Source organism: Camponotus vicinus, unplaced genomic scaffold (genome assembly GCF_025532165.1).
Source record: "Camponotus vicinus isolate PSW18456_S1 unplaced genomic scaffold, iyCamVici1.0 SCAF_3, whole genome shotgun sequence".
Lineage (NCBI taxonomy): Eukaryota > Metazoa > Arthropoda > Insecta > Hymenoptera > Formicidae > Camponotus > Camponotus vicinus.
The window spans coordinates 5549505-5568468 of record NW_028141967.1 but is presented as its reverse complement, the minus strand read 5'-3'; the positions used below and the strand labels follow the sequence as shown (position 1 = coordinate 5568468).

The following is an 18964-nucleotide window of genomic DNA, read 5'->3' as shown; positions in this document are numbered from 1 at the left end:
GCGTTAAGTATACGAAAAGAAAGACAAAAGATGTAAGATGAGTTTCTTTCTCTTTTCAATGCCGGAGAAGTGGGGAGCACTTCTCCTCATCTCCTCGCGCCGGTTCGTCGTTTCCCCTATTGAGATGAGGAGAAGTGCTCCCCACTTCTCCGGCATTGAAAAGAGAAAGAAACTCATCTTACATCTTTTGTCTTTCTTTTCGTATACTTAACGCTTATACAATGGATGCTCGGTCTATACTTACTATGTCTATGGGTTCCACCTTCCACCTAAATCAGGGGCATGTCCGCTCTTAGACTTCTCTCAGGCTTCTCTGGTATCAAAATTAAGAAACATCTTGTTGGTAATTAAAGACTTAGTTACTTTGATCTAGTTGTAATCACTAGTTATTTTTTAGTGCTCAGGTTTATTTTATGGTTAGTTACCATTATGTTTTGTGTTAAGAGAAACTAACTATCATTCTGTTCCGTTATGTTGGCAAACATTTGTTTTTTATACGAAGCCTATGTATTAAAACACGCAGTAGTTTTAGTCCTCTTTGTAACATGCGCAGCATAAAAGTTTTCTCGAAGAATAAAGTTTATTCTATTGTACAAGTAGCTCTGACATTTAATATAAAACCTACAACACATCTCATGCGCGAAATAGAGAACCATGGAATGTTGTTTACATTTTGATTGTCATATTGGATTCAAAGATTGTGTTGAAGTCACAAAAGGTTAAATAACAAATTTATTTTATTTTCTTAACGAAAATGCCGTCAAAATGTGTTGTCGAAAAATGTGAAAGTAAACAAAATAAGGATTGTGGGATATCTTTCTTCAAGTAAGTATATATACAGAAATATGTGTTGTGTCAGCATAATATGTTACGTAAAAAACAAAATAATTTATATGTACATAAAATATTCTAACATTTTAAAGATTTCCATTGAATGATCCCGATTTATTATCAAAATGGACTGCAGTCATTAATAAAAAACTCTGGTTACCAACTGCATCATGCAAAATTTGTGAATTACATTTTAAAGAAAAGTATTTTTCTGGAACTAAAAGAAAAAGACTAAAGATTAATGCTATCCCTACAGAAAACTTGGATAAAAAACCTACTGAATTTAGTCCCAGTGAAAGTAAATACCGTCTATACATACTTCTTTATTTACAATATTTATAAAAGTTTCAAGCTGATAAAGTATTTTTTTGTACAGAAACAATTACAGAAGGCCAAGTACTTACGATCACTGACAGTAACATACAAACAGGAAGTCAGGCATATTCAGTTATTAGTTGTGGTGGCAGACAAAATGAAGGTAGTCCCAGAGAAGGTATGTATTGATATAATACATGTATGATTGTGTCTATGATTTTTATCAAACAAATCTTGATAATAAATGAACTTATTTATATAGATAATGTGCGAAACAATAAACGTAAAGCGGATGAACTTGGATATGTTTATTTAAAAATACAACAATATGAAAAAGAAATTGAACATTTAAAAATTCATATACAATCCTTGAAAGAAATTCATAATAAAGAATTAGAAAATCAAGCAGAAATGTTTCGACGTCTATTGCAAGAGCAAAAAGATGAAATAAGACAAAGACTTATTAATGCTACAACAAAAATAAAATTATTAAACAGGCAAAAGAAAAGACGAGATACAAAAATAGATAATTTATTGAAAGAAGCTAAAGATAAAAAAATATTAAATAATCAATCATATGATATTCTAAATAAAGATTTTCGAAGCACATTTGCGCACATTGTGTATAAAAAAGTAAAAAAAAAGTAAAAGAAAATCATTGTATTCTAGACGCTATGATAACAAGGTAAAAAAATTTACTGCAACATTATATTATTATTCGCCTAAGCTTATTAGTTTTGTAGGTATGTGTTTCCTCTTTTCTTTGCCTTGATCCTATCATTCTAGTAAAAGGTTTGCTTACTTTTTATAATTTGTATGCTATAATTAATGATTTAGTTCTTTATATATATGGTTTCTCAATGCATCTATTTTACATATTGATGTATTAAATAGTAATGTGTTTAATGTGTTACGTTACTTATGAAATTTGTTGCTCGTATATCACTTATTTCAATATAGATTTATTTACAGTTGATATATATATATATATATATATATATATATATATATATATATATATATATATATATATATACTGTACTATGTCACTGTATACTACACAATATTATCACAATATAGATCACTATATGTTATCGCAATATAGATTTTAACGCAGAACTAATTATCGTATAATGTATGATAAATATTTATATAGAAATATCAGACACTTCTTGCTTCATATGTTAAAAGTACTATATTAACATATTCATAACTGCTGTGTAATAGTCAACTTATGAAAAAAAGCTTTGTTTCTATCTTTTTCCTTTATACATATAATTATAGCTTTTAATGCATCTCAGATTTTTGTGTGGAAAATAATTTTCTGGAAACTTTTTCTAAGGTTTTTATCATAGCATACATAAGTACATAAGTAACATATGTATACTGTTATTAATTATCGCATGCTTATACAGTTACTAACTAATTTATTTTTAAGATATTGGATGAATTTTCATTTCTAAGTAAATTGATTTGTAAATGATTCATTGTTTTTTTTTAAACATAATGATTGAAAATTTTTCTTTAAATATTTATAACGTTTTTATTATTACTTTTTTTATCATATATAAATCAAAATTCATATTATATACATCAATATAATAATCAATACAAACAATGCTACCTTTTACAAGAATTATTCTGTTTCCTTATTAAAAGTTTGTTTTTACAGAGCAAATATCGCATTACCGCATCCAGGCTCAATTAGAAATTGGAATTCAACGGTGAATGCTGAGCCTGGTTTCCATCGTGAAGTTCTAGATGCACTAAAAGTCTTAACTTGAGAAGAAGATAGAGACTAGAGAGCGTTTTAATTTTTGATAGCATGGCTATTCGACAGCAACTTTTATGGGATCAGCAAGAACGAAAATTTCAGGGATTTTGCGATTATGGACGTGAGATTACTATAGAGACAAATGAAATGGAAGCAAAAAAAGCACTCGTATTTCTGTTAGTAAGTTTGAAAGCTGCATGGAAGTTCCCAATCGGCTATTTTTAAAGAAATAAAATGACTTCTTCAATTTTAACTAAATTGATTAAAACAACTTAACAGAGCAAGTAGGAATAAAAGTACGTTTAATAACTTGTGATGGAGAAACTACAAATTGTAATGCGCTGCAAAAATTAGGATGCAACATATTTGTTGAAAGTTTTCACGATATTAAAAATTTCTTTACACATCCGAGAAAACTATAAAGTAACCCACACAGCACCAAGTCGTCTAAAAGTACTACTAAAACTGGACATTTTTTTGTCACAGACATCTTTTACTGACATCGTTAAGTCGACGGAAAGATGGCTAAAAGTCGTCTCATGACCCGAATTCAGTGACTTTTTAATCTTGTCCATATGATGACTAAAAGATGATTTGATTCATTCTATATAGATTATCGACACTCGGTAGTAGGAATACTTCAATACACGCAATAAATGGGCTATTTCTCCCATTTATCCGCCTAATTTCTAATAATCTAATATTCTGAATCCCAACAAGGAATCCAGATTATTAAATAAATTATTTTAAATTCAATTTGTCAGAAATTAAACTGATAAACAGTAATGTCAGGAAAAGGATGCGGCTAACACGCATACAATCATTCTGCGTAGCACATGTATGTGGCTCTCTCTGATTGATGCGTGCGAGCAGTATCTTCTTTCTGGCATTACTACTCGTAAAAGGCAAAAATATGTTTCAGATCTTATATTAATTACTAATTCTTTATATACATTTTGTTGCTGAATGTGCTTAAATAATTATTGATCTCGTATGTGTTCTTGGAATACTCAATATCTTTATTATTTTCGTGCGTGATATAGCGTGGTATACGTTGCTAACAAAGAAGACTTATTACCTAACCCAAACTGCGCGGACGCTCGCCGCGCGCTAATGCGCGCGCAAAACGCGATCTCCCCCATATTATAAATGATTTTATAACATCTTCCGGCTACCTTGAAAGAACAGCTTTCAATATAATAAAATAAAATCTTAATATAACTGAAACAATAGAGTGATACTCAAATATATATCGCTTACTTAATCCTCGAATAAATGAATGAACGATATCGGTAATAATCAAATAATAAACTGAATATAACTTAAATCTCGAGTCTGATTTTTTTTTTTTTTTTTTTTCAAACATCCTCCATTGGAAGAAGACACAATTTTCTGACAGGTCTCTTCAAAGTTCCGGTTGACGTAGAGTAACGACTCTTATCTCTCCATCTGCTCCCGGATGTATTTGTTCCACTCTACCCATTCTCCACCGTAGAGGGGGGCTGTCATCTTCCTTTATTATGACCAAATCATCTTTTTTTATCTTATTATCGGAGCTTGTCCATTTAGTTCGTTTTTGTAATTCTTGCAAATATTCCATTTTCCAACGTTTCCAGAATAGCTGACTTAATTTTTGTATCGCTTGCCATCTAGTTAAACGACTTTCTCGTACATTGAGGTGATTGATCTGCATCGGTTGTAGAAGCAATCCCCCGATCAAAAAATGTGCTGGTGTCAAAACTGTGAGATCTGCTGGGTCACTTGAGAGTGGTGTCAACGGTCTTGAGTTAAGTACTGCTTCTATTTGGGTGAGAAATGTGCTATATTCTTCGTACGTCAGAACATGTCCTTCACTTACAGTGTACAAATGTCTCTTAGTACTTTTTACGGCGGCTTCCCATAATCCACCAAAATTAGGAGCACGTGGAGGAATAAATTGCCAGTCTATTCGTTGCTCCGCTAACTCTGACTTAATCGATTCTTGTTCCTTTGTTAAAAACTCATATAATTCTTTGAGATGTCTAGCTGCTCCTACGAAATTAGTGCCATTATCTGATAATATCTGAGCACACAGTCCTCAGTAAATCGATGTAAGGCAGCTAAAAAGGAATCTGTCGAAAGATCTGACACTATTTCTAAATGCACTGCTTTAATATTAGTGCAAACAAATATTGCGATATATCCTTTGCTAATATGAATTCTTCCTCTGCGTCTGCTTTCTCGAATTTGGATCGGACCTGCATAATCCACACTTGTTATGACAAATGGCCGATCAACCTCTCGGACTCTCTCTGCTGGAAGATTGCCCATTTTAACTTCCATCGTGATAGACTTAATGCGATAGCATTTAATACATTTCCTGATGATTTTCTGTACTTCTCGTCTTCCACAAATTGGCCAAAAACGTTGCCTTATATCATGTAATAATTGTTCCGGTGGACAGTGCATTAATTGTTGATGTCTGTCTCGCAGAATGATGCTAGTAATGTGATGCTTTGTGGGTAGAACCAAGGGATTTTTTTGCTCTGAGCTAATTTCCGCGTATTGCAGTCTACCTCCCACATGGATTAAGCCTTCCTCGTCTAAATAAGCAGCCAATGCACGCAATGGACTCTTCTGAGGCAGCATTTTATTTTCTTGTAAATAGCGATACTCTATTGAGAAGGCTTCTTGTTGGACCCATCGAATTATAAGTTTTTCTGCTTTCTCCAATTCTGTTGTGTCGAGTACTGCTGTTTTCTTTCTAGTTCTACAATTTTCTACAAACCTGAAACAATACGCTATAATTCTACGTAATTTTTTATATGATGAATATTGTTGTAAAATTTGACAAATATGAGTTGCCATTAAAGTGACAGGTAATGCTTTCAATTCAGGTAAGTCAATCTTCAGAATCTTTTCAGCGGGGTGCTGCTTTTCTCCTCGCAACCAGCAGAGTCCATTCCACCACAGCTTATTTTGCTTCAAGTGATCTATTGAAATTCCTCTTGACAGGAGATCTGCCGGATTGTCTTCTGACGAAATATGTGACCAGTCAGTTCCTTCTGTGAGATTTTGTATTTTTGATACTCTGTTAGCTACAAATGTTTTAAGCTTATGCGGGGATGTATTTATCCAACCAAGTGTTATTGTGCTGTCGCTCCATAACTTGACTTTACAAATTTTGTCTCCACAGGATTTCTTTACTGTGTGATATAATTGTGCCAACAAGAGAGCAGCTTCTAGTTCCAACCTCGGTAATGATATTGTTTTCAATGGTGCTACTCTAACTCTGGAACAGATTAATTCTGAATGATTTATATTTTGCTGATTTACACTTACCGCATAAATGCATGCTCCATATGCTGCTTCGGAGGCATCGCCGAATCCATATATATCAAAGGTTGCTATTCGATTATTAATATTTATATTTCTCGGTATTGTTAGATCGTTCAATCGCTTAAGTAACGAATAATAGTCCTCCCATGCTGTTTTCAAGTCGACTGGAAGTTCTTGATCCCATTCTACATCTTGTCGCCATAATTTCTGCATAATGATCTTTCCTCTGATAAGTACTGGAGATACTAAACCTAAAGGATCATATACTTGGGCTATTTTAGACAGTACATTTCGTTTCGTATTTACTTCTTTCTTGTCCAATGAAACTTTATACTGGAGAGTATCTGTCTTCGCATTCCACATAAGACCCAATGTTTTAAGTGGTTGATCTTGATCTATTACAAGCAAGCTATTTGTTTTATTGTCCTCTGTTAAATGTTTTAAAATATTTTTATGATTTGCTCTCCATTTTCTTAATGGAAGTTTGCCTAAAGCTAACATTTCCGATAGCTGTTTTTGTAAGGTAATCACCCTCTTCAAGCTTGGTCCTCCTGTCAGGACATCGTCCATGTAGAAATCTTCTTCTACCGCCTTTGCGGCTAATGGGAATTCTTGTTTGTAAATCTGAGCTAATTCCCTTAAGCACCGCATTGCCAAAAATGGCGCACAAGCTGTTCCATACGTTATAGTAGTCAACTGATATAACTGAATAGATTGTGTTGTTTCTTCACGCCATAAGATCAGTTGCCATTTACGATCTCGATGGTCTACTAAAATTTGTCTGAACATTGATGTTATGTCCGCTGTAAGAACAAATTCGTGAGTTCTAAATCGAATCAATATCTTCTGCAAATCCGCTTGCAAATTTGAACCAGGCATCAACTTGTTGTTCAATGACATACTGTTAGTTGTTCTCGAAGATGCGTCAAAAACAACTCGCAATTTTGTTGTTTTACTCTCTGGACGGACGACTGGCTGATGTGGCATAATGTAATGTTCTTGTTCTAATAGCATACTCTGAGTTTCAATCAAGGACATGTGACCTTGTTGCAGATATTCCTTTAGAAATTCGCTGTAAGCTTCCTTCAATTCTGGATTTTTTGTGAAACGACGCTCCAAAGATATCAGTCTTTTGATAGCTTGTGTCATAGAATCTCCTAAGCTAATGTGTGTACGTATTGGTAGCCGAACAACAAATCTACCATCTTTTTGTTGTGTAATTGTTTTAGAAAACAATTCTTCGCAGAGCATCTCTTCCTTCGAATATGGTTGCGTTTCAGGAACTTCTTCTTGTAACCAAAATCTCTGTAATTGATTTTGAAGTTGAGTATTTGTGACTACATTACAAGAATCCGACTCATTTGCATGCTTTTCTTCTAGTTCTCCTCCAATTATCACTCCTAGCTGCGTATTTTGTAGAGCTGGCCTTCCCTTGATCTGATTTTCCGGCGCTCCGATTAAAATCTTCCAATATACTCCCGCACCCAGAAGCATGTCAATTGGTCCTGGTTCGTGATACGTTGGATCTGCTAATTTAACGTATTTTGGAATATTTATTTTGGCTGTGCTTATTTGAGACTGTGGCAACTGTTCTGTGATTTCTAGTACTACTAGGCAGTCTACTGTCATTATAAAGTCGTTGTTTATTGATTTAATACGGATACTTGTTGTTTTATTAACTCTTGTCACAGTTCTGTTGATTCCGCTGATAGGGCGTGCTTCATTACGACATGGCAGCTTTAATTTTTGAATTAACTCGGATGTGATTAAATTTATTTGTGATCCTGGATCAAGCAACGCCCTACAATGACGCTCTTGACTGTTTGGCTGTAATATGCCGATCTTTACTGTAGAAAGAATCACTCTGGTTCCGTTATGATTAATGCAATAAACGTTGGTTGCAATGTCGACCTTCTTAATATCCAAATGTCGTTCCTCACTTTGTGTCGCGAACTCTGTTGACTCAAGGCTTGAATTAGTGCAGTTCATAACGACTGTTGTCGTTGGATTTTCTGATGCTAAATTAACTTGAACGTTTTCTCTTTCCTCCGTAGCGTCTTCATGAATAATCGAATTGTGCCTTTTACTACATTTTTTGCACGTAGAGGCCTTACACTCACGAGCATAATGACCTGAACCGAGGCAGTTTAGACATAAGCTCTTATCCATAAGCTTTTTCCTACGATCTTTTGCTGATAATTTTAAAAGAGTGCTGCATTTGAAAACGGGATGATCTCCTTCATAAATTTTGCACTTGGATGTCACGGAGACCAACGCTACTTTTTGTTCATTTTTTTTTTGTACCTTGATTTGATCGCTTGTCTATCGTTCTCGTTCGACTTTGTTCGAGAACTTTAATTGAGTGACATCTCTCGGTCAAAAATGCTATGAATTCCGATAATTTAGGCATATCATTCGACGCTCGATTTTTTATAAGATTCTGCCAATCTCTTTGCTCTACGAAATCTAATTTCTTTTTTGCAATGTGCACTAGTATAGTATCCCATTCATCTACTGGTAATGCAAGCGTTTTCAATGCTGATACATGTGTTTGAATATGCCAAATAAATTTCCTTATCGCATCTGCTTTGTTTTCCCTCTTTATCTCTGGAAGATTTAATAATTCATCTAAATGATTCTGAATAATTATTGTATTATTGTCATACGTATCTTTTAATAACTTCCAAGCGCTCTCATAATTTTCGTTAGAAATCTTAAATCCTTGAATTACACTGAGAGCTTCTCCTTGAAGCACTCCTATTAGATATTGATGTTTCTGAACAGCAGTCAAACTGTCATCCCTGTGTATAGTGGTTTCGAAACTATCTTTAAAAAATAACCACTTAGTATAATCTCCGCTGAATTCTGGAAGCTTTATCTCTGGTAATTTTGGTCGTCTGTGTATCTCTAGTGTTCCATTCCTATTTTCCGCCTCTGCTTGTACTTTTATTCTGCTTTGTGCTTGTTGCCGATCTATTATTTCCTGTAACATTGCCGCGACCTTGTAATACATTTCCTCGAATATTTTTCTTTCTGGATCTCCTTCTTCGATGAGTTCCTCCTCTTTGTTCTCTTTGTCCTCGATCATACTTTGTACTTCCTCAAAATTTTTGTATTGTTCTTCTAACTTGCGCAATCTGACTTGCGCCTCTGCGACTGTCGCAGTCCCTGTCTCAAGAAAATGTAATATGCGAGTAACTTGACCTTTTATCTGAGTTCTATGTTGCTTTAATCTACGAATATCTGTTGCATTTTGCATATTGAATCTTATGCTAATATACGCTGACCTGTTTTAAACTGGCTATAAGGATGTTTCCTCGATGCCTTTTGCAGGTTATGTATGCTTTTTCTTATTGCAGGATGCTTTTTTTTTCGGTAACGTCCCTTGACCGATGCCTTTTACGTTGGGCGCCAAAATGTTGCTGAATGTGCTTAAATAATTATTGATCTCGTATGTGTTCTTGGAATACTCAATATCTTTATTATTTTCGTGCGTGATATAGCGTGGTATACGTTGCTAACAAAGAAGACTTATTACCTAACCCAAACTGCGCGGACGCTCGCCGCGCGCTAATGCGCGCGCAAAACGCGATCTCCCCCATATTATAAATGATTTTATAACACATTTCGTGATAAATATTAAATACGAGATAAATTAAGAGTGGCTCGCCGCATAGCGGCAAGCGAAGAAACACATGCCACATACTATTATGTCTTTTTTATGTCATCTTTTTCGACAAAGCGAAAAGATGTCTTTGTAGACATCTTTTCGTTTTGTCGAAAAGATAACTTAAAAAAGACATCTTTTCGTTATCTTTTAGTATAATGTGCTGTGTGGGAAGAGTGATTCTTGATGCTTCTCACATGTTAAAATTAACACAAAATGCATTAGCGAATTATAAAGAATTTTCGTGTGATGAAGGTCTTATAAAATGGCAGTATTTAAATAGATTTGTATAATACTTTTAGTGCAAGAGTTGCCAATGCGATTGAATTTTAAAAAAAAGAGAATATATCAGAATTTCGAAATAGTGAAGCCACGATAAAATTTCTTCGCACTGTTGATAGGCTATTCGACTTTATGAACTGTAGAAATCCTTTTGCCGAAGGTTTTAAAAAATCCATTGTACATAAAAATTTGGAATATTTACAGAAAATGACAAGAAAACATATAGAGTATCTATTCCAATTAAAAATACGACGGATTATTACTCACAAAAAGTAGGCGAAGAACTTTTATTTGTGGATTGGCAATAACAATAAAATCGATTTTAGATGTTGCATCTGATATTTTTAACTAAAATAACACATATAAATATATACTAACGTATAAGTTCTCTCAGGCTCATTTAGAAATTTTGTTCTCAAAAATTAGAAGCCATCATTAGTCACAATAACAATCCAAATGCACTCCAATTTAAATATGCTATGCGACAAATTTTATTGCATAATAGCGTAAAAAATTATACGAACATGAATTGTATTGAGTTAGATAATGATTCTCTGGATCAGTATATGAATTTAGATGGAAAAAGAAAAAGAATCATTTAATAATCTAATATTAGAAATTGAGAATGATGATGATGAATACAATAGCGATCAAATTTCTTCGAATATCACTATATCAGAACACTTAAGGAATTTGTAGGATAATATATTATATAAGTGAATATACTGTAAAAAAGATACAAAATATAAGTTGTTATACATGTGTGATGAATTTGATCGAAATACAAACAGATCATTGTTATACACATTGCTATTGTTACGTCCAGACCCTGGAATGGATGGGCCGTATGGAAGGACGCAACTTACTTACCCCGTGACACACTTTATTCGGGCGTGTGTATGGATCGGGTCGAACGAAGGGCCTGACACAGGTCAGCGACCGAAGATCTCTTTAACGCTGCGTTTTTAAGCCTATTCGTTCGGTGGTCCCTTTTCGGTAAAGGAATTTAATACTTGTTACGCGGGATGGGACCTAGTGCGATCTCAGGATTTAGGGAAGAGAACGGGTTAAATAATTAAATTATACATTAAATTAAAAATACATATTATAAAAAAAATAAAGAAAGAAAAATACATCTTAGCAGTTGTAGCTATGCGTGAGTGGGTATCTGTGTGTGTATGTATATGTTCTCGCGGGTGTTACAATCGTTCGGAGGTCATCAGTCAGAATATACAGGGAAGAATTTACGTTAAGAATTAAATTCTGACTGGTTAATACAATATACATATAATTAATATAATATAAGAAATAAAACAAAATAAAAAGTGAATGTGTAATAAAAAATATGAATAACGCTTACTCATTAAGGGAAGTATAGAATTCGTCGCTTGCGCATATGTGTTATAGTTAGAATTAAAATTTTCTAAATTCGCTGAAACACAGGTCTAAATTAAAATACAATAATAAAATTAAGATAAGAGATTCGCCAAGTCTAAGTTCGAAAATTATTCATCTATTTCAACGGTTTCTCCCAAAAGTAATGATAATTCAAAGGAAAATAATATAAAGAGAAAAAAAAAGATAATAATATAAGGATGAGAAATTAAAAGAAAACGAAAGGGAGTAAAGAAAAAGTAGAAATGAAAAGATATATATAAAGAAGGGCTGAAACGAGATATAAAGATAGAAAACAATATAAATTCTCGGTAAATAAATCAGAAAGAGCTAATAAGGAGAAATAAGGAATTGTTCGCGAATCGCCTTACGGAGATTCCCGGCGAACAGGGAATTGTTCGCGAATCGCCTTACGGAGATTCCCGGCGAACAGGGAATTGTTCGCGAATCGCCTTACGGAAATTCCCGGCGAACAGGGAATTGTTCGCAAATCGCCTTACGGAGATTCCCGGCGAACAGGGAATTGTTCGCGAATCACCTTGCGGAGATTCCAGGCGAATTAGGAAGAACAAGGAATGAGACTGGAGGAGAGGTGAGACAAGGATTGATTGATTGATAGTAATTAGTAAAAATTTAATGGTTATTAAACCGTTTAAAATTATTTGTCAGACGTAGATTTTAAATTATGAGATAGTAAGATATGGGAAAGGGAGAAAAAATAAAAATTACTCAATTTTACTCACAACTCGTTGGCATTACAAAAATGAATGCGTTGATAAAATTGCAATGGCTGAGGTCGGAGGTTTATAACATGAAGAGCTGGGTAATGGAGATGTTCATCAGAAAATTCACACGATGCACAATTAAATGTTAACAAAATCATTTTCACTGTGATATAAAACAGATTAATAACTCAATTGCATAATGCAAGAAAAAGGATCCCCGAGGTTATTTAATTTTAAAATTGAATGACTGAATCTTGACTGGAACTGTGAACTGAACTGTCAACTACACTGCTGCTCGTCGGAAGAATTAGCGTACTGAACTGTCAACTGGAGTGTTAATAGCGCCGCGTCGCGCCTTGCGCTTGCATTTTAAAGTTATTACTCCTCCTTTTTTTATTTACTTATTACCTGTCAGGTATCCATTGAATGGAGCTAGAATGGCTGCTGCATTTTTGATGAATCTGTGATAGAAGTTGATGATCCCAAGATATCTCCTAAGCTCTTTTATATTGTTCGGCTTCTTGAAATCAACGATGGCTTTTACTCTATCGTTCGTCGGATGTATTCCTTCTTTGTTGACTGTGTATCCGAGATATTCGACCTCTTTTTCCGCAAATTCGCTTTTTGTCACGTTGATAGATAGTCCGTGCTCCTTTAAACGTTGAAATATTTGCTCGAGATGTCTTCGGTGTTCCTCTTCGTCTCTTGATGCTACCAACAGATCGTCGATATAGCCGTGACAAATGTCGAGTCCTCTTAGAACTGCGTCAATAAATCTTTGGAAAGTTTGCGTTGCGTTTCGCAAACCAAATGGCATTCTGTAAAATTCATACAATCCGAATGGTGTAGTTATTGCAGTTTTATGGCAATCTTCTTCCGCTACTGGAATCCGAAAGTATGCTTTCACAAGATCTATTTTGGAGAAAACGGTGCATCCAGCTAAGTGGTATGTAAAGTCCTGTATGTGAGGTAGAGGATACTTATCCATGATCGTCACACTGCTCAATTTACGAAAATCTCCGCACGGTCTCCATTCTCCGTTGCTTTTACGTACTAGGTGTAACGGACTTGCCCATTGTGATGAAGAGGGGCGACATATTCCTTGTGCCAACATCGTCTCGAACTCTCGTTTCGCGGCTGCGTACTTTTCTGGGGGCAGTCTGCGTGGTCTTTCTGCCAATGGTGGTCCCTTGGTCACAATGTGATGTCTCACATCGTGTACGGTCTTCTTGAGCGCTGTAGGACGTGTGATTTCGATGTACCTGCGTAAGAGTTCCTTGACTTTGCATCCTTTGTCTATTGTGGCAACGATCCCTGGCGAAAATAAGAAACTTTATAAAGCGTTAACAACCGTTGAGTGAGGGTTTTCTGAGAGTTTATATGCTTTTCAAACTTTGTAAGAGCACTTACATAACGCTGTTGGGTTTTGAATGCTTATCAAACGCTGCAGTGTTGCAATTTTTGTTCTACAAACTCTTTATATAATGTTACATAAAAGTTTTACAATGCTGAGGTAACATTTTTCAGAGTACGTTCAGTAAACGTTGATACATCTTCGTGTACAGAGTTTACTCAGACTTTTCAAACGTTTACGTTTACGCTATAACGTACAAACGTCTTTTAAACGCTGCAGTGTTGCAATTTTTGTTCTACAAACTCTTTACTAATCGTTTTTAAACTCTCGACGAACTTCCACAAACGTTCATGTAAACGCCAAACAAACGTCTCATTTTTGCCAGGGATGGGCTGTTTCCCTGTGGTTAGCCTTGCCTTGGTACTCAGTAGAGTCTGTTCGTCGACCAGTCTTCTATTCTTTAGATCCGGTAGAATCCCGTGGTGCGCCAGGAAGTCTGCGCCTATGATCGGCTGTCGGACATCAGCTATGATGAACTGCCATCTAAATGAGCGTCGTAGTCCTAAATCCACTACTCGTGAGCTGCTGCCGTAAGTATTTATGATTGTGTTGTTTGCTGCGAACAGTTGAAAATCTACGGGTGTGAGCTTTCCTCTCATCATCCTCTTTGGGATTACTGAGATGTCTGCTCCCGTATATAAGGTACGTAATGCCATTCTTCTGTCGGTTATTGCCAGGCGTTTATTATTTCTAACCACCCCGTCGACGACCGCCTGTACTCGCGACGGCGGGTTTAGTTTTCCACCGCCTTCGGCTTATTAAATGTGCAAGGTTGTGCGCATCTAAACGCTTTGTCGCCGAATGTGTTGTGATAATAGCAGTACTCGGCGTTACCTTCGCGGTCTTGATGGTGATGTGAACGTTCGCGGTTGTCTGCTCGTTCTCGGCCGCTGGAATGTCCTCGCGATCTACTGCGTCGCCTATATTTATCTCTTACGGAGAGTTTCTTGACTTGTTTCCTCAGTTCCGCAATCTCCTGCAGGATCTGGTTGTCTGCGTCTGTCTGTTTTTCGGTGATAGTCTGGATTGCTGTCGCTGCTGGTCTGGCCATTTCTACCACCTTATCTGCCTGGGCCGCTAGCTTTGCTAAATCTTAAACTTCGCTAATTGCCAGGATGGTACGCACACTTTCTGGGAGTTGTTCCATAAATATAGATTTTAGAATTTCATCCGTTACCTGACCTGCTGCCAAATTCCGTAGACGTTGTAGGAAGATGGAGGGTTTCTCGTCTCCTAGTTCATGTGAGCCTAAAAGTCTTCTGATCTTCGTTGCACTTGTCTCTCCCAGAATCGAGCATATGCGATCTTTCAAGGTTTGATATTTGTCTTGCTCAGGTGGGTTAGTTATCAAATCCGCCACGAAGGGAAGAACGGGTTGATCAGCATTGAGTACTATGTAGCGAAATTTTGATTCGTCACTTGTTATTCGGTGTATTGCAAAAGCTGCTTCGGCTTGTGCGAACCATAATGCCGGATTGTCTTTCCAAAATGGTGGTAAGCGAACTGCCTGGACTGCGTCGATGTTTGCGCTTTTTGATCCCTCTCCGTCGTTATTCATAGCTTTCGGATAAGGGTTGTCGAATGGTTTTTCCTCGACGGATGTCGTGTGCTCGATGTTGCTTCCTTTGACTAGTCTTGTTGGCGAATGTTCAATCGGCATACCTCTTGCCTAAATATCGCCACGTGTTTTCGTTCGCCACGTGGTGCGAGGCGGGAAAAAAAAAATATATCTCACGTCGATGGTTACCACTATAGGGAGTCAGGTTATTAAAGACCTCCTATTAACTGTCGTTCGATGCCGGGTGGATTGATACATTCAGTTTGTCTTTATAAAAATATATTTTACAACAAAGGAATTTACAACTATGGTTTCAGTCTTTGGTAACTTACGTCCGCTTCGGACGACGAGACACACTAGAGTGAGTGCCTCTATGTCTTTGGTGGATCGGGGCGAGGTATGTGATGGCGCTAGTGCGTTCGTAAACCCATTCATCTGTATTTTGTCCAGATGGAGGGACGCCTCAACGATACGACCAATGTAGACTCGGCTTTATATAGAAGTCTGTGATTGAAGGAGGGTACCCGATTGACCACGTCGCTAATTGGCCAATTCAAAATAGGATTTTCTGATTGGTTAATCGTTGCTGGTTACCCTAGGCACAGGTCGATATATATTTGTTGTGGTCAATCGCAATCAAACGGGATACTCCACGATCATATAGTTAGCAGACAAATTTGATATTCCCTATTATCTATTAAACCAATCGCTTGGGAATCGTTTGGGCACATTTAGAAATAGATTCTCATAGTTTAGGAAATAATAGTTTATTTATAATTAATTAAATTAAATTGAGCGTATAGTTAGCAGACATAAATATTAAAAAAAAAAATTTTTTTTTAATTAACGTGAAATTATTTGGGAAACATGGCTGTAATGTTTCTAACGTTTGGGAAATAATTATTTCATCTGAAAATCGGTAAATATGAAGGGAGCTCATCTCGATTACCTTGACCTTGACAACATATGTCAAGGTCACTGCCCTGAGTAACATCCAAAAGGTTTAGCCTCGTTGTTTATTAAAAAGTTATTAACAACAGAATTTTACAATTTTAATGCTTTTTATCTCCGAAAATATTGATTTGAGAAAAAAATTTTAAGCAGAAAATAAAGCCGCTGAAAAACTACAAAAAAGTTATATGCATTTTTTTCATTCACCTACTATTTTAGCTGTTATATGAAAAAATAATAATTTTAAATACATTTAATACAATTTAAATTTATATAGAATTTAATACAATTAAAAAATATCACAAACGTATGTGTACACACATACATACACACACACGCGGTGGGTGCAAGGAGGGCCCCCCCTCCCGCAACCACCCCGCCGGTAGGCAAGGTGGACCTCGCTTTACAACTTACAGCATATATCCATTGTGATTGAATTCTTCGCAATGCGTCCCCTACCGGTGGGGCGGTTGCGGGAGGGGGGGCCGAAGGCCCCCCCTTGCACCCCCCGCGCGCGTGTGTGTGTGTACACATATATTTGTGATATTTTTTAATTATATTAAATTGTATTAAATTCTATATAAATTTAAGTACATGTGTAGTCGGAGAAAGCAAAATATTCAAATTTATGTTTATATTTATATTTTATTCAGCAATATTATTATTAAAGATAAGAAACTAATTCCTCGTAATTATTAGTTAAACGGAGAAACTCGTGAAGTCTCATGTTCACGTATTAAGAGTTCTGCAAGTACTAAATATAAGGAATATTTTTACAGCTATAGGTCCATATTCTAAATCCTCTTTTATCGATAAAAGTGCCTCTAAAAGTGGCTTATAGCCAATCAGAAGGCTTATATGCCACTTTTAGAGGCACTTTTATCGATAAAAGAGGATTTAGAATATAGGCCTAAGGCCTGTTCTTTTTAGCTGCACTGCTACACTAGTGCAATTAGTTAGAGTGAAAGAAAGTATGTTTGTCTCTTTCCAACTTATTGCACTAGTGTAGCAGTGCAGCTAAAAAGAACAGACTCTGTATTATTGTTATGTTTACATATTTCGGACTATAAGCATACTTTGCGTGGAAAATACTTATTTCGAACTGTGTTTTCATACTATAGTTCTATCTACACGGTGTCAATAAAATCTATTTTCTCTTTCTAACTTCTTTTACTAATAACTTTTTAACGAACAGCAAACGACGGCTAAAACCTTTTGGATGTTACTCAGGGCAGTGACCTTGACAACATATGTCAAGGTCAAGATAATCGAGGCGGGCTCCTTCCATCGACATATTTACCGATTTTCAGATGAAATAATTATTTCCCAAACGTTAAAAACATTACAGACATGTTTCCCAAATAATTTCACGTTAATTAAAAAAAAAAAATTTTTTTTTAAATATTTATGTCTGCTAACTATACGCTCAATTTATTTTAATTAATTATAAATAAATTATTATTTCATAAACTATGAGAATCTATTCCTAAATGTGCCCAAACGATTACCAACCGATTGGTTTAATAGATAATAGGGAATATCAAATTTGTCTGCTAACTATCTCAGAGAGAAGCTATATGATCGTGGATACTCCTGTGATTGAAATGGAACTGCACTCAAGAATACCAACTGATCTCGCTATAAGTTTATTTTCCTCTAGAGTAGTTCTTTTATTTTCGCCGGGTTGGTTAGTCTGGTTTGATGTAAAAAGAGTATGATCAGCATTAGCTCATTAGCTCAAACGTCAAAGGCGAAGATGGCGGCGAATGGCGGCGTACGGCTGTTGTTCCTCCTAGCTCTTTGTATTTTTCTCACGGAATTATGCAACGGGGCAGCGACAGATATCGAGTTGGATGCCAAAGCGCAGCTGTTGCATCGACTCGACAGCCTCAATCTCCTCCTCTACACTTTCCTGTTGATTCTAACCGTTCTGACGATATGGATGTTCAAGCATCGCCGCCTGAGGTTTCTCCATGAAACTGGTTTAGCTGTCATCTATGGTGAGTCGTCTGTTATCGATAATTCTTGATATGCTTCTAGCCCCAGGAGTCGCGTATGACGCAGACAAAATTGTCACATCAATTGTCACATCCTTTTAAAAACTTCTGTTCATACATGCAAGAGATAGCTTGCACATTTTGCACGTTTATTTCATTTTTAAGTATTTTATCCTTTTTTGTAATAATTTGTTACATTGAAATTTTTGTTCAAATTTTTTCAAAATTATTTCTTCCCCAAATCAATCTATAGGAATTAAATATACTTAAATATAAGATTTAAATAATTTAAAACATATCTCATTATTGCTAATGATGTAAATAATGATGTAAAAGTGTCTTACATATTTAAAAGTCTTAAAATTACGGCGTATTATATTCCTTAAGACAATCTGTCCTTTATACGAGGGATAGCTTTCACATTTTTGCAAGTTTATTTTTGCTAAATATCTTGTTTTTTTCATGACGATTTTTCACCCTGAAATTTTACATGTATGTCTTTACATATTTTTTTCATTATTTCTTCAAATTTAGTTTTCTTCTCTTCTTAAATCAATTTATAGGAATTAAATATATTTAAAATAAATATAACTTATTATTACTAATGATGTAAAAGTACTTTATATGATTAAAAATCTTAAAATTGCATATCCCTTAAAATATTCTGTAATTCATACAAAGGATAACTTTTAAATTGCATGTTTGTTTTAAATATCTTGTCTTTTTCATGATGGTTT

The 18964-nt window shown here is 35.4% G+C and overlaps 3 protein-coding genes across 13 annotated transcripts in view; 2 read left to right on the top strand and 1 right to left on the bottom strand.

Annotated features, from left to right (window-relative positions):
• The first annotated feature begins 259 nt into the window (after positions 1–259).
• LOC145968025 (THAP domain-containing protein 1-like) lies at positions 260–3324 on the top strand. 3 transcript variants are annotated; one of them, XM_083093215.1, is made up of 5 exons: positions 260–825; positions 924–1129; positions 1208–1309; positions 1409–1831; positions 2819–3324. In XM_083093215.1, exons 1-4 carry the CDS (start codon positions 755–757, stop codon positions 1792–1794), a joined length of 765 nt encoding a protein of 254 aa, XP_082949341.1. In that variant the 5' UTR covers positions 260–754; the 3' UTR covers positions 1795–1831; positions 2819–3324. The 3 variants fall into 3 exon arrangements, with proteins under 3 accessions (XP_082949341.1, XP_082949342.1, XP_082949339.1); XM_083093213.1 differs by having other exon boundaries at positions 268–825; positions 1208–1324; XM_083093216.1 differs by lacking the exon at positions 1409–1831 and having other exon boundaries at positions 267–825; positions 1208–1324.
• A 1001-nt stretch (positions 3325–4325) lies between these two features.
• LOC145968321 (uncharacterized) lies at positions 4326–9497 on the bottom strand. Its single transcript, XM_083093701.1, has 3 exons — positions 8543–9497; positions 5158–8370; positions 4326–4951 (listed from the first exon to the last, which is right to left on the bottom strand). Exons 1-3 carry the CDS (start codon positions 9495–9497, stop codon positions 4326–4328), a joined length of 4794 nt encoding a protein of 1597 aa, XP_082949827.1.
• An 8457-nt stretch (positions 9498–17954) lies between these two features.
• Nhe3 (Na[+]/H[+] hydrogen exchanger 3) overlaps positions 17955–18964 on the top strand; it is a 36187-nt gene continuing 35177 nt past the window's right edge. For 5 of the 9 annotated variants that reach the window (XR_014437642.1, XM_083093210.1, XM_083093209.1 and 2 more), the window contains exon 1: positions 17956–18230. Coding sequence is in view for 8 of the 9 variants with exons in the window: in XM_083093210.1 (XP_082949336.1) it covers positions 17987–18230 (244 nt within the window). In the remaining variant the exon portion in view is untranslated. Of the gene's footprint in view, positions 18231–18964 lie in introns of all 9 variants that reach the window. The other 4 variants (XM_083093205.1, XM_083093204.1, XM_083093203.1 and 1 more) reach the window with 1 other exon arrangement.

Bases quoted from the DNA above. Each gene is read 5' to 3' on its own strand.
- LOC145968025 (XM_083093213.1), top strand. From the start codon at position 755: ATGCCGTCAAAATGTGTTGTCGAAAAATGTGAAAGTAAACAAAATAAG. The intron at 826-923 runs GTAAGTATATAT...AACATTTTAAAG, and splicing joins TGTGGGATATCTTTCTTCAA to ATTTCCATTGAATGATCCCG. The intron at 1,130-1,207 runs GTAAATACCGTC...TTTTTTGTACAG, and splicing joins TGAATTTAGTCCCAGTGAAA to AAACAATTACAGAAGGCCAA.
- LOC145968321 (XM_083093701.1), bottom strand. From the start codon at position 9,497: ATGCAAAATGCAACAGATATTCGTAGATTAAAGCAACATAGAACTCAG. The intron at 8,371-8,542 runs GTACAAAAAAAA...GCCTCGGTTCAG, and splicing joins AGACAAGCGATCAAATCAAG to GTCATTATGCTCGTGAGTGT. The intron at 4,952-5,157 runs GTCCGATCCAAA...CTAATTTCGTAG, and splicing joins AACAAGTGTGGATTATGCAG to GAGCAGCTAGACATCTCAAA.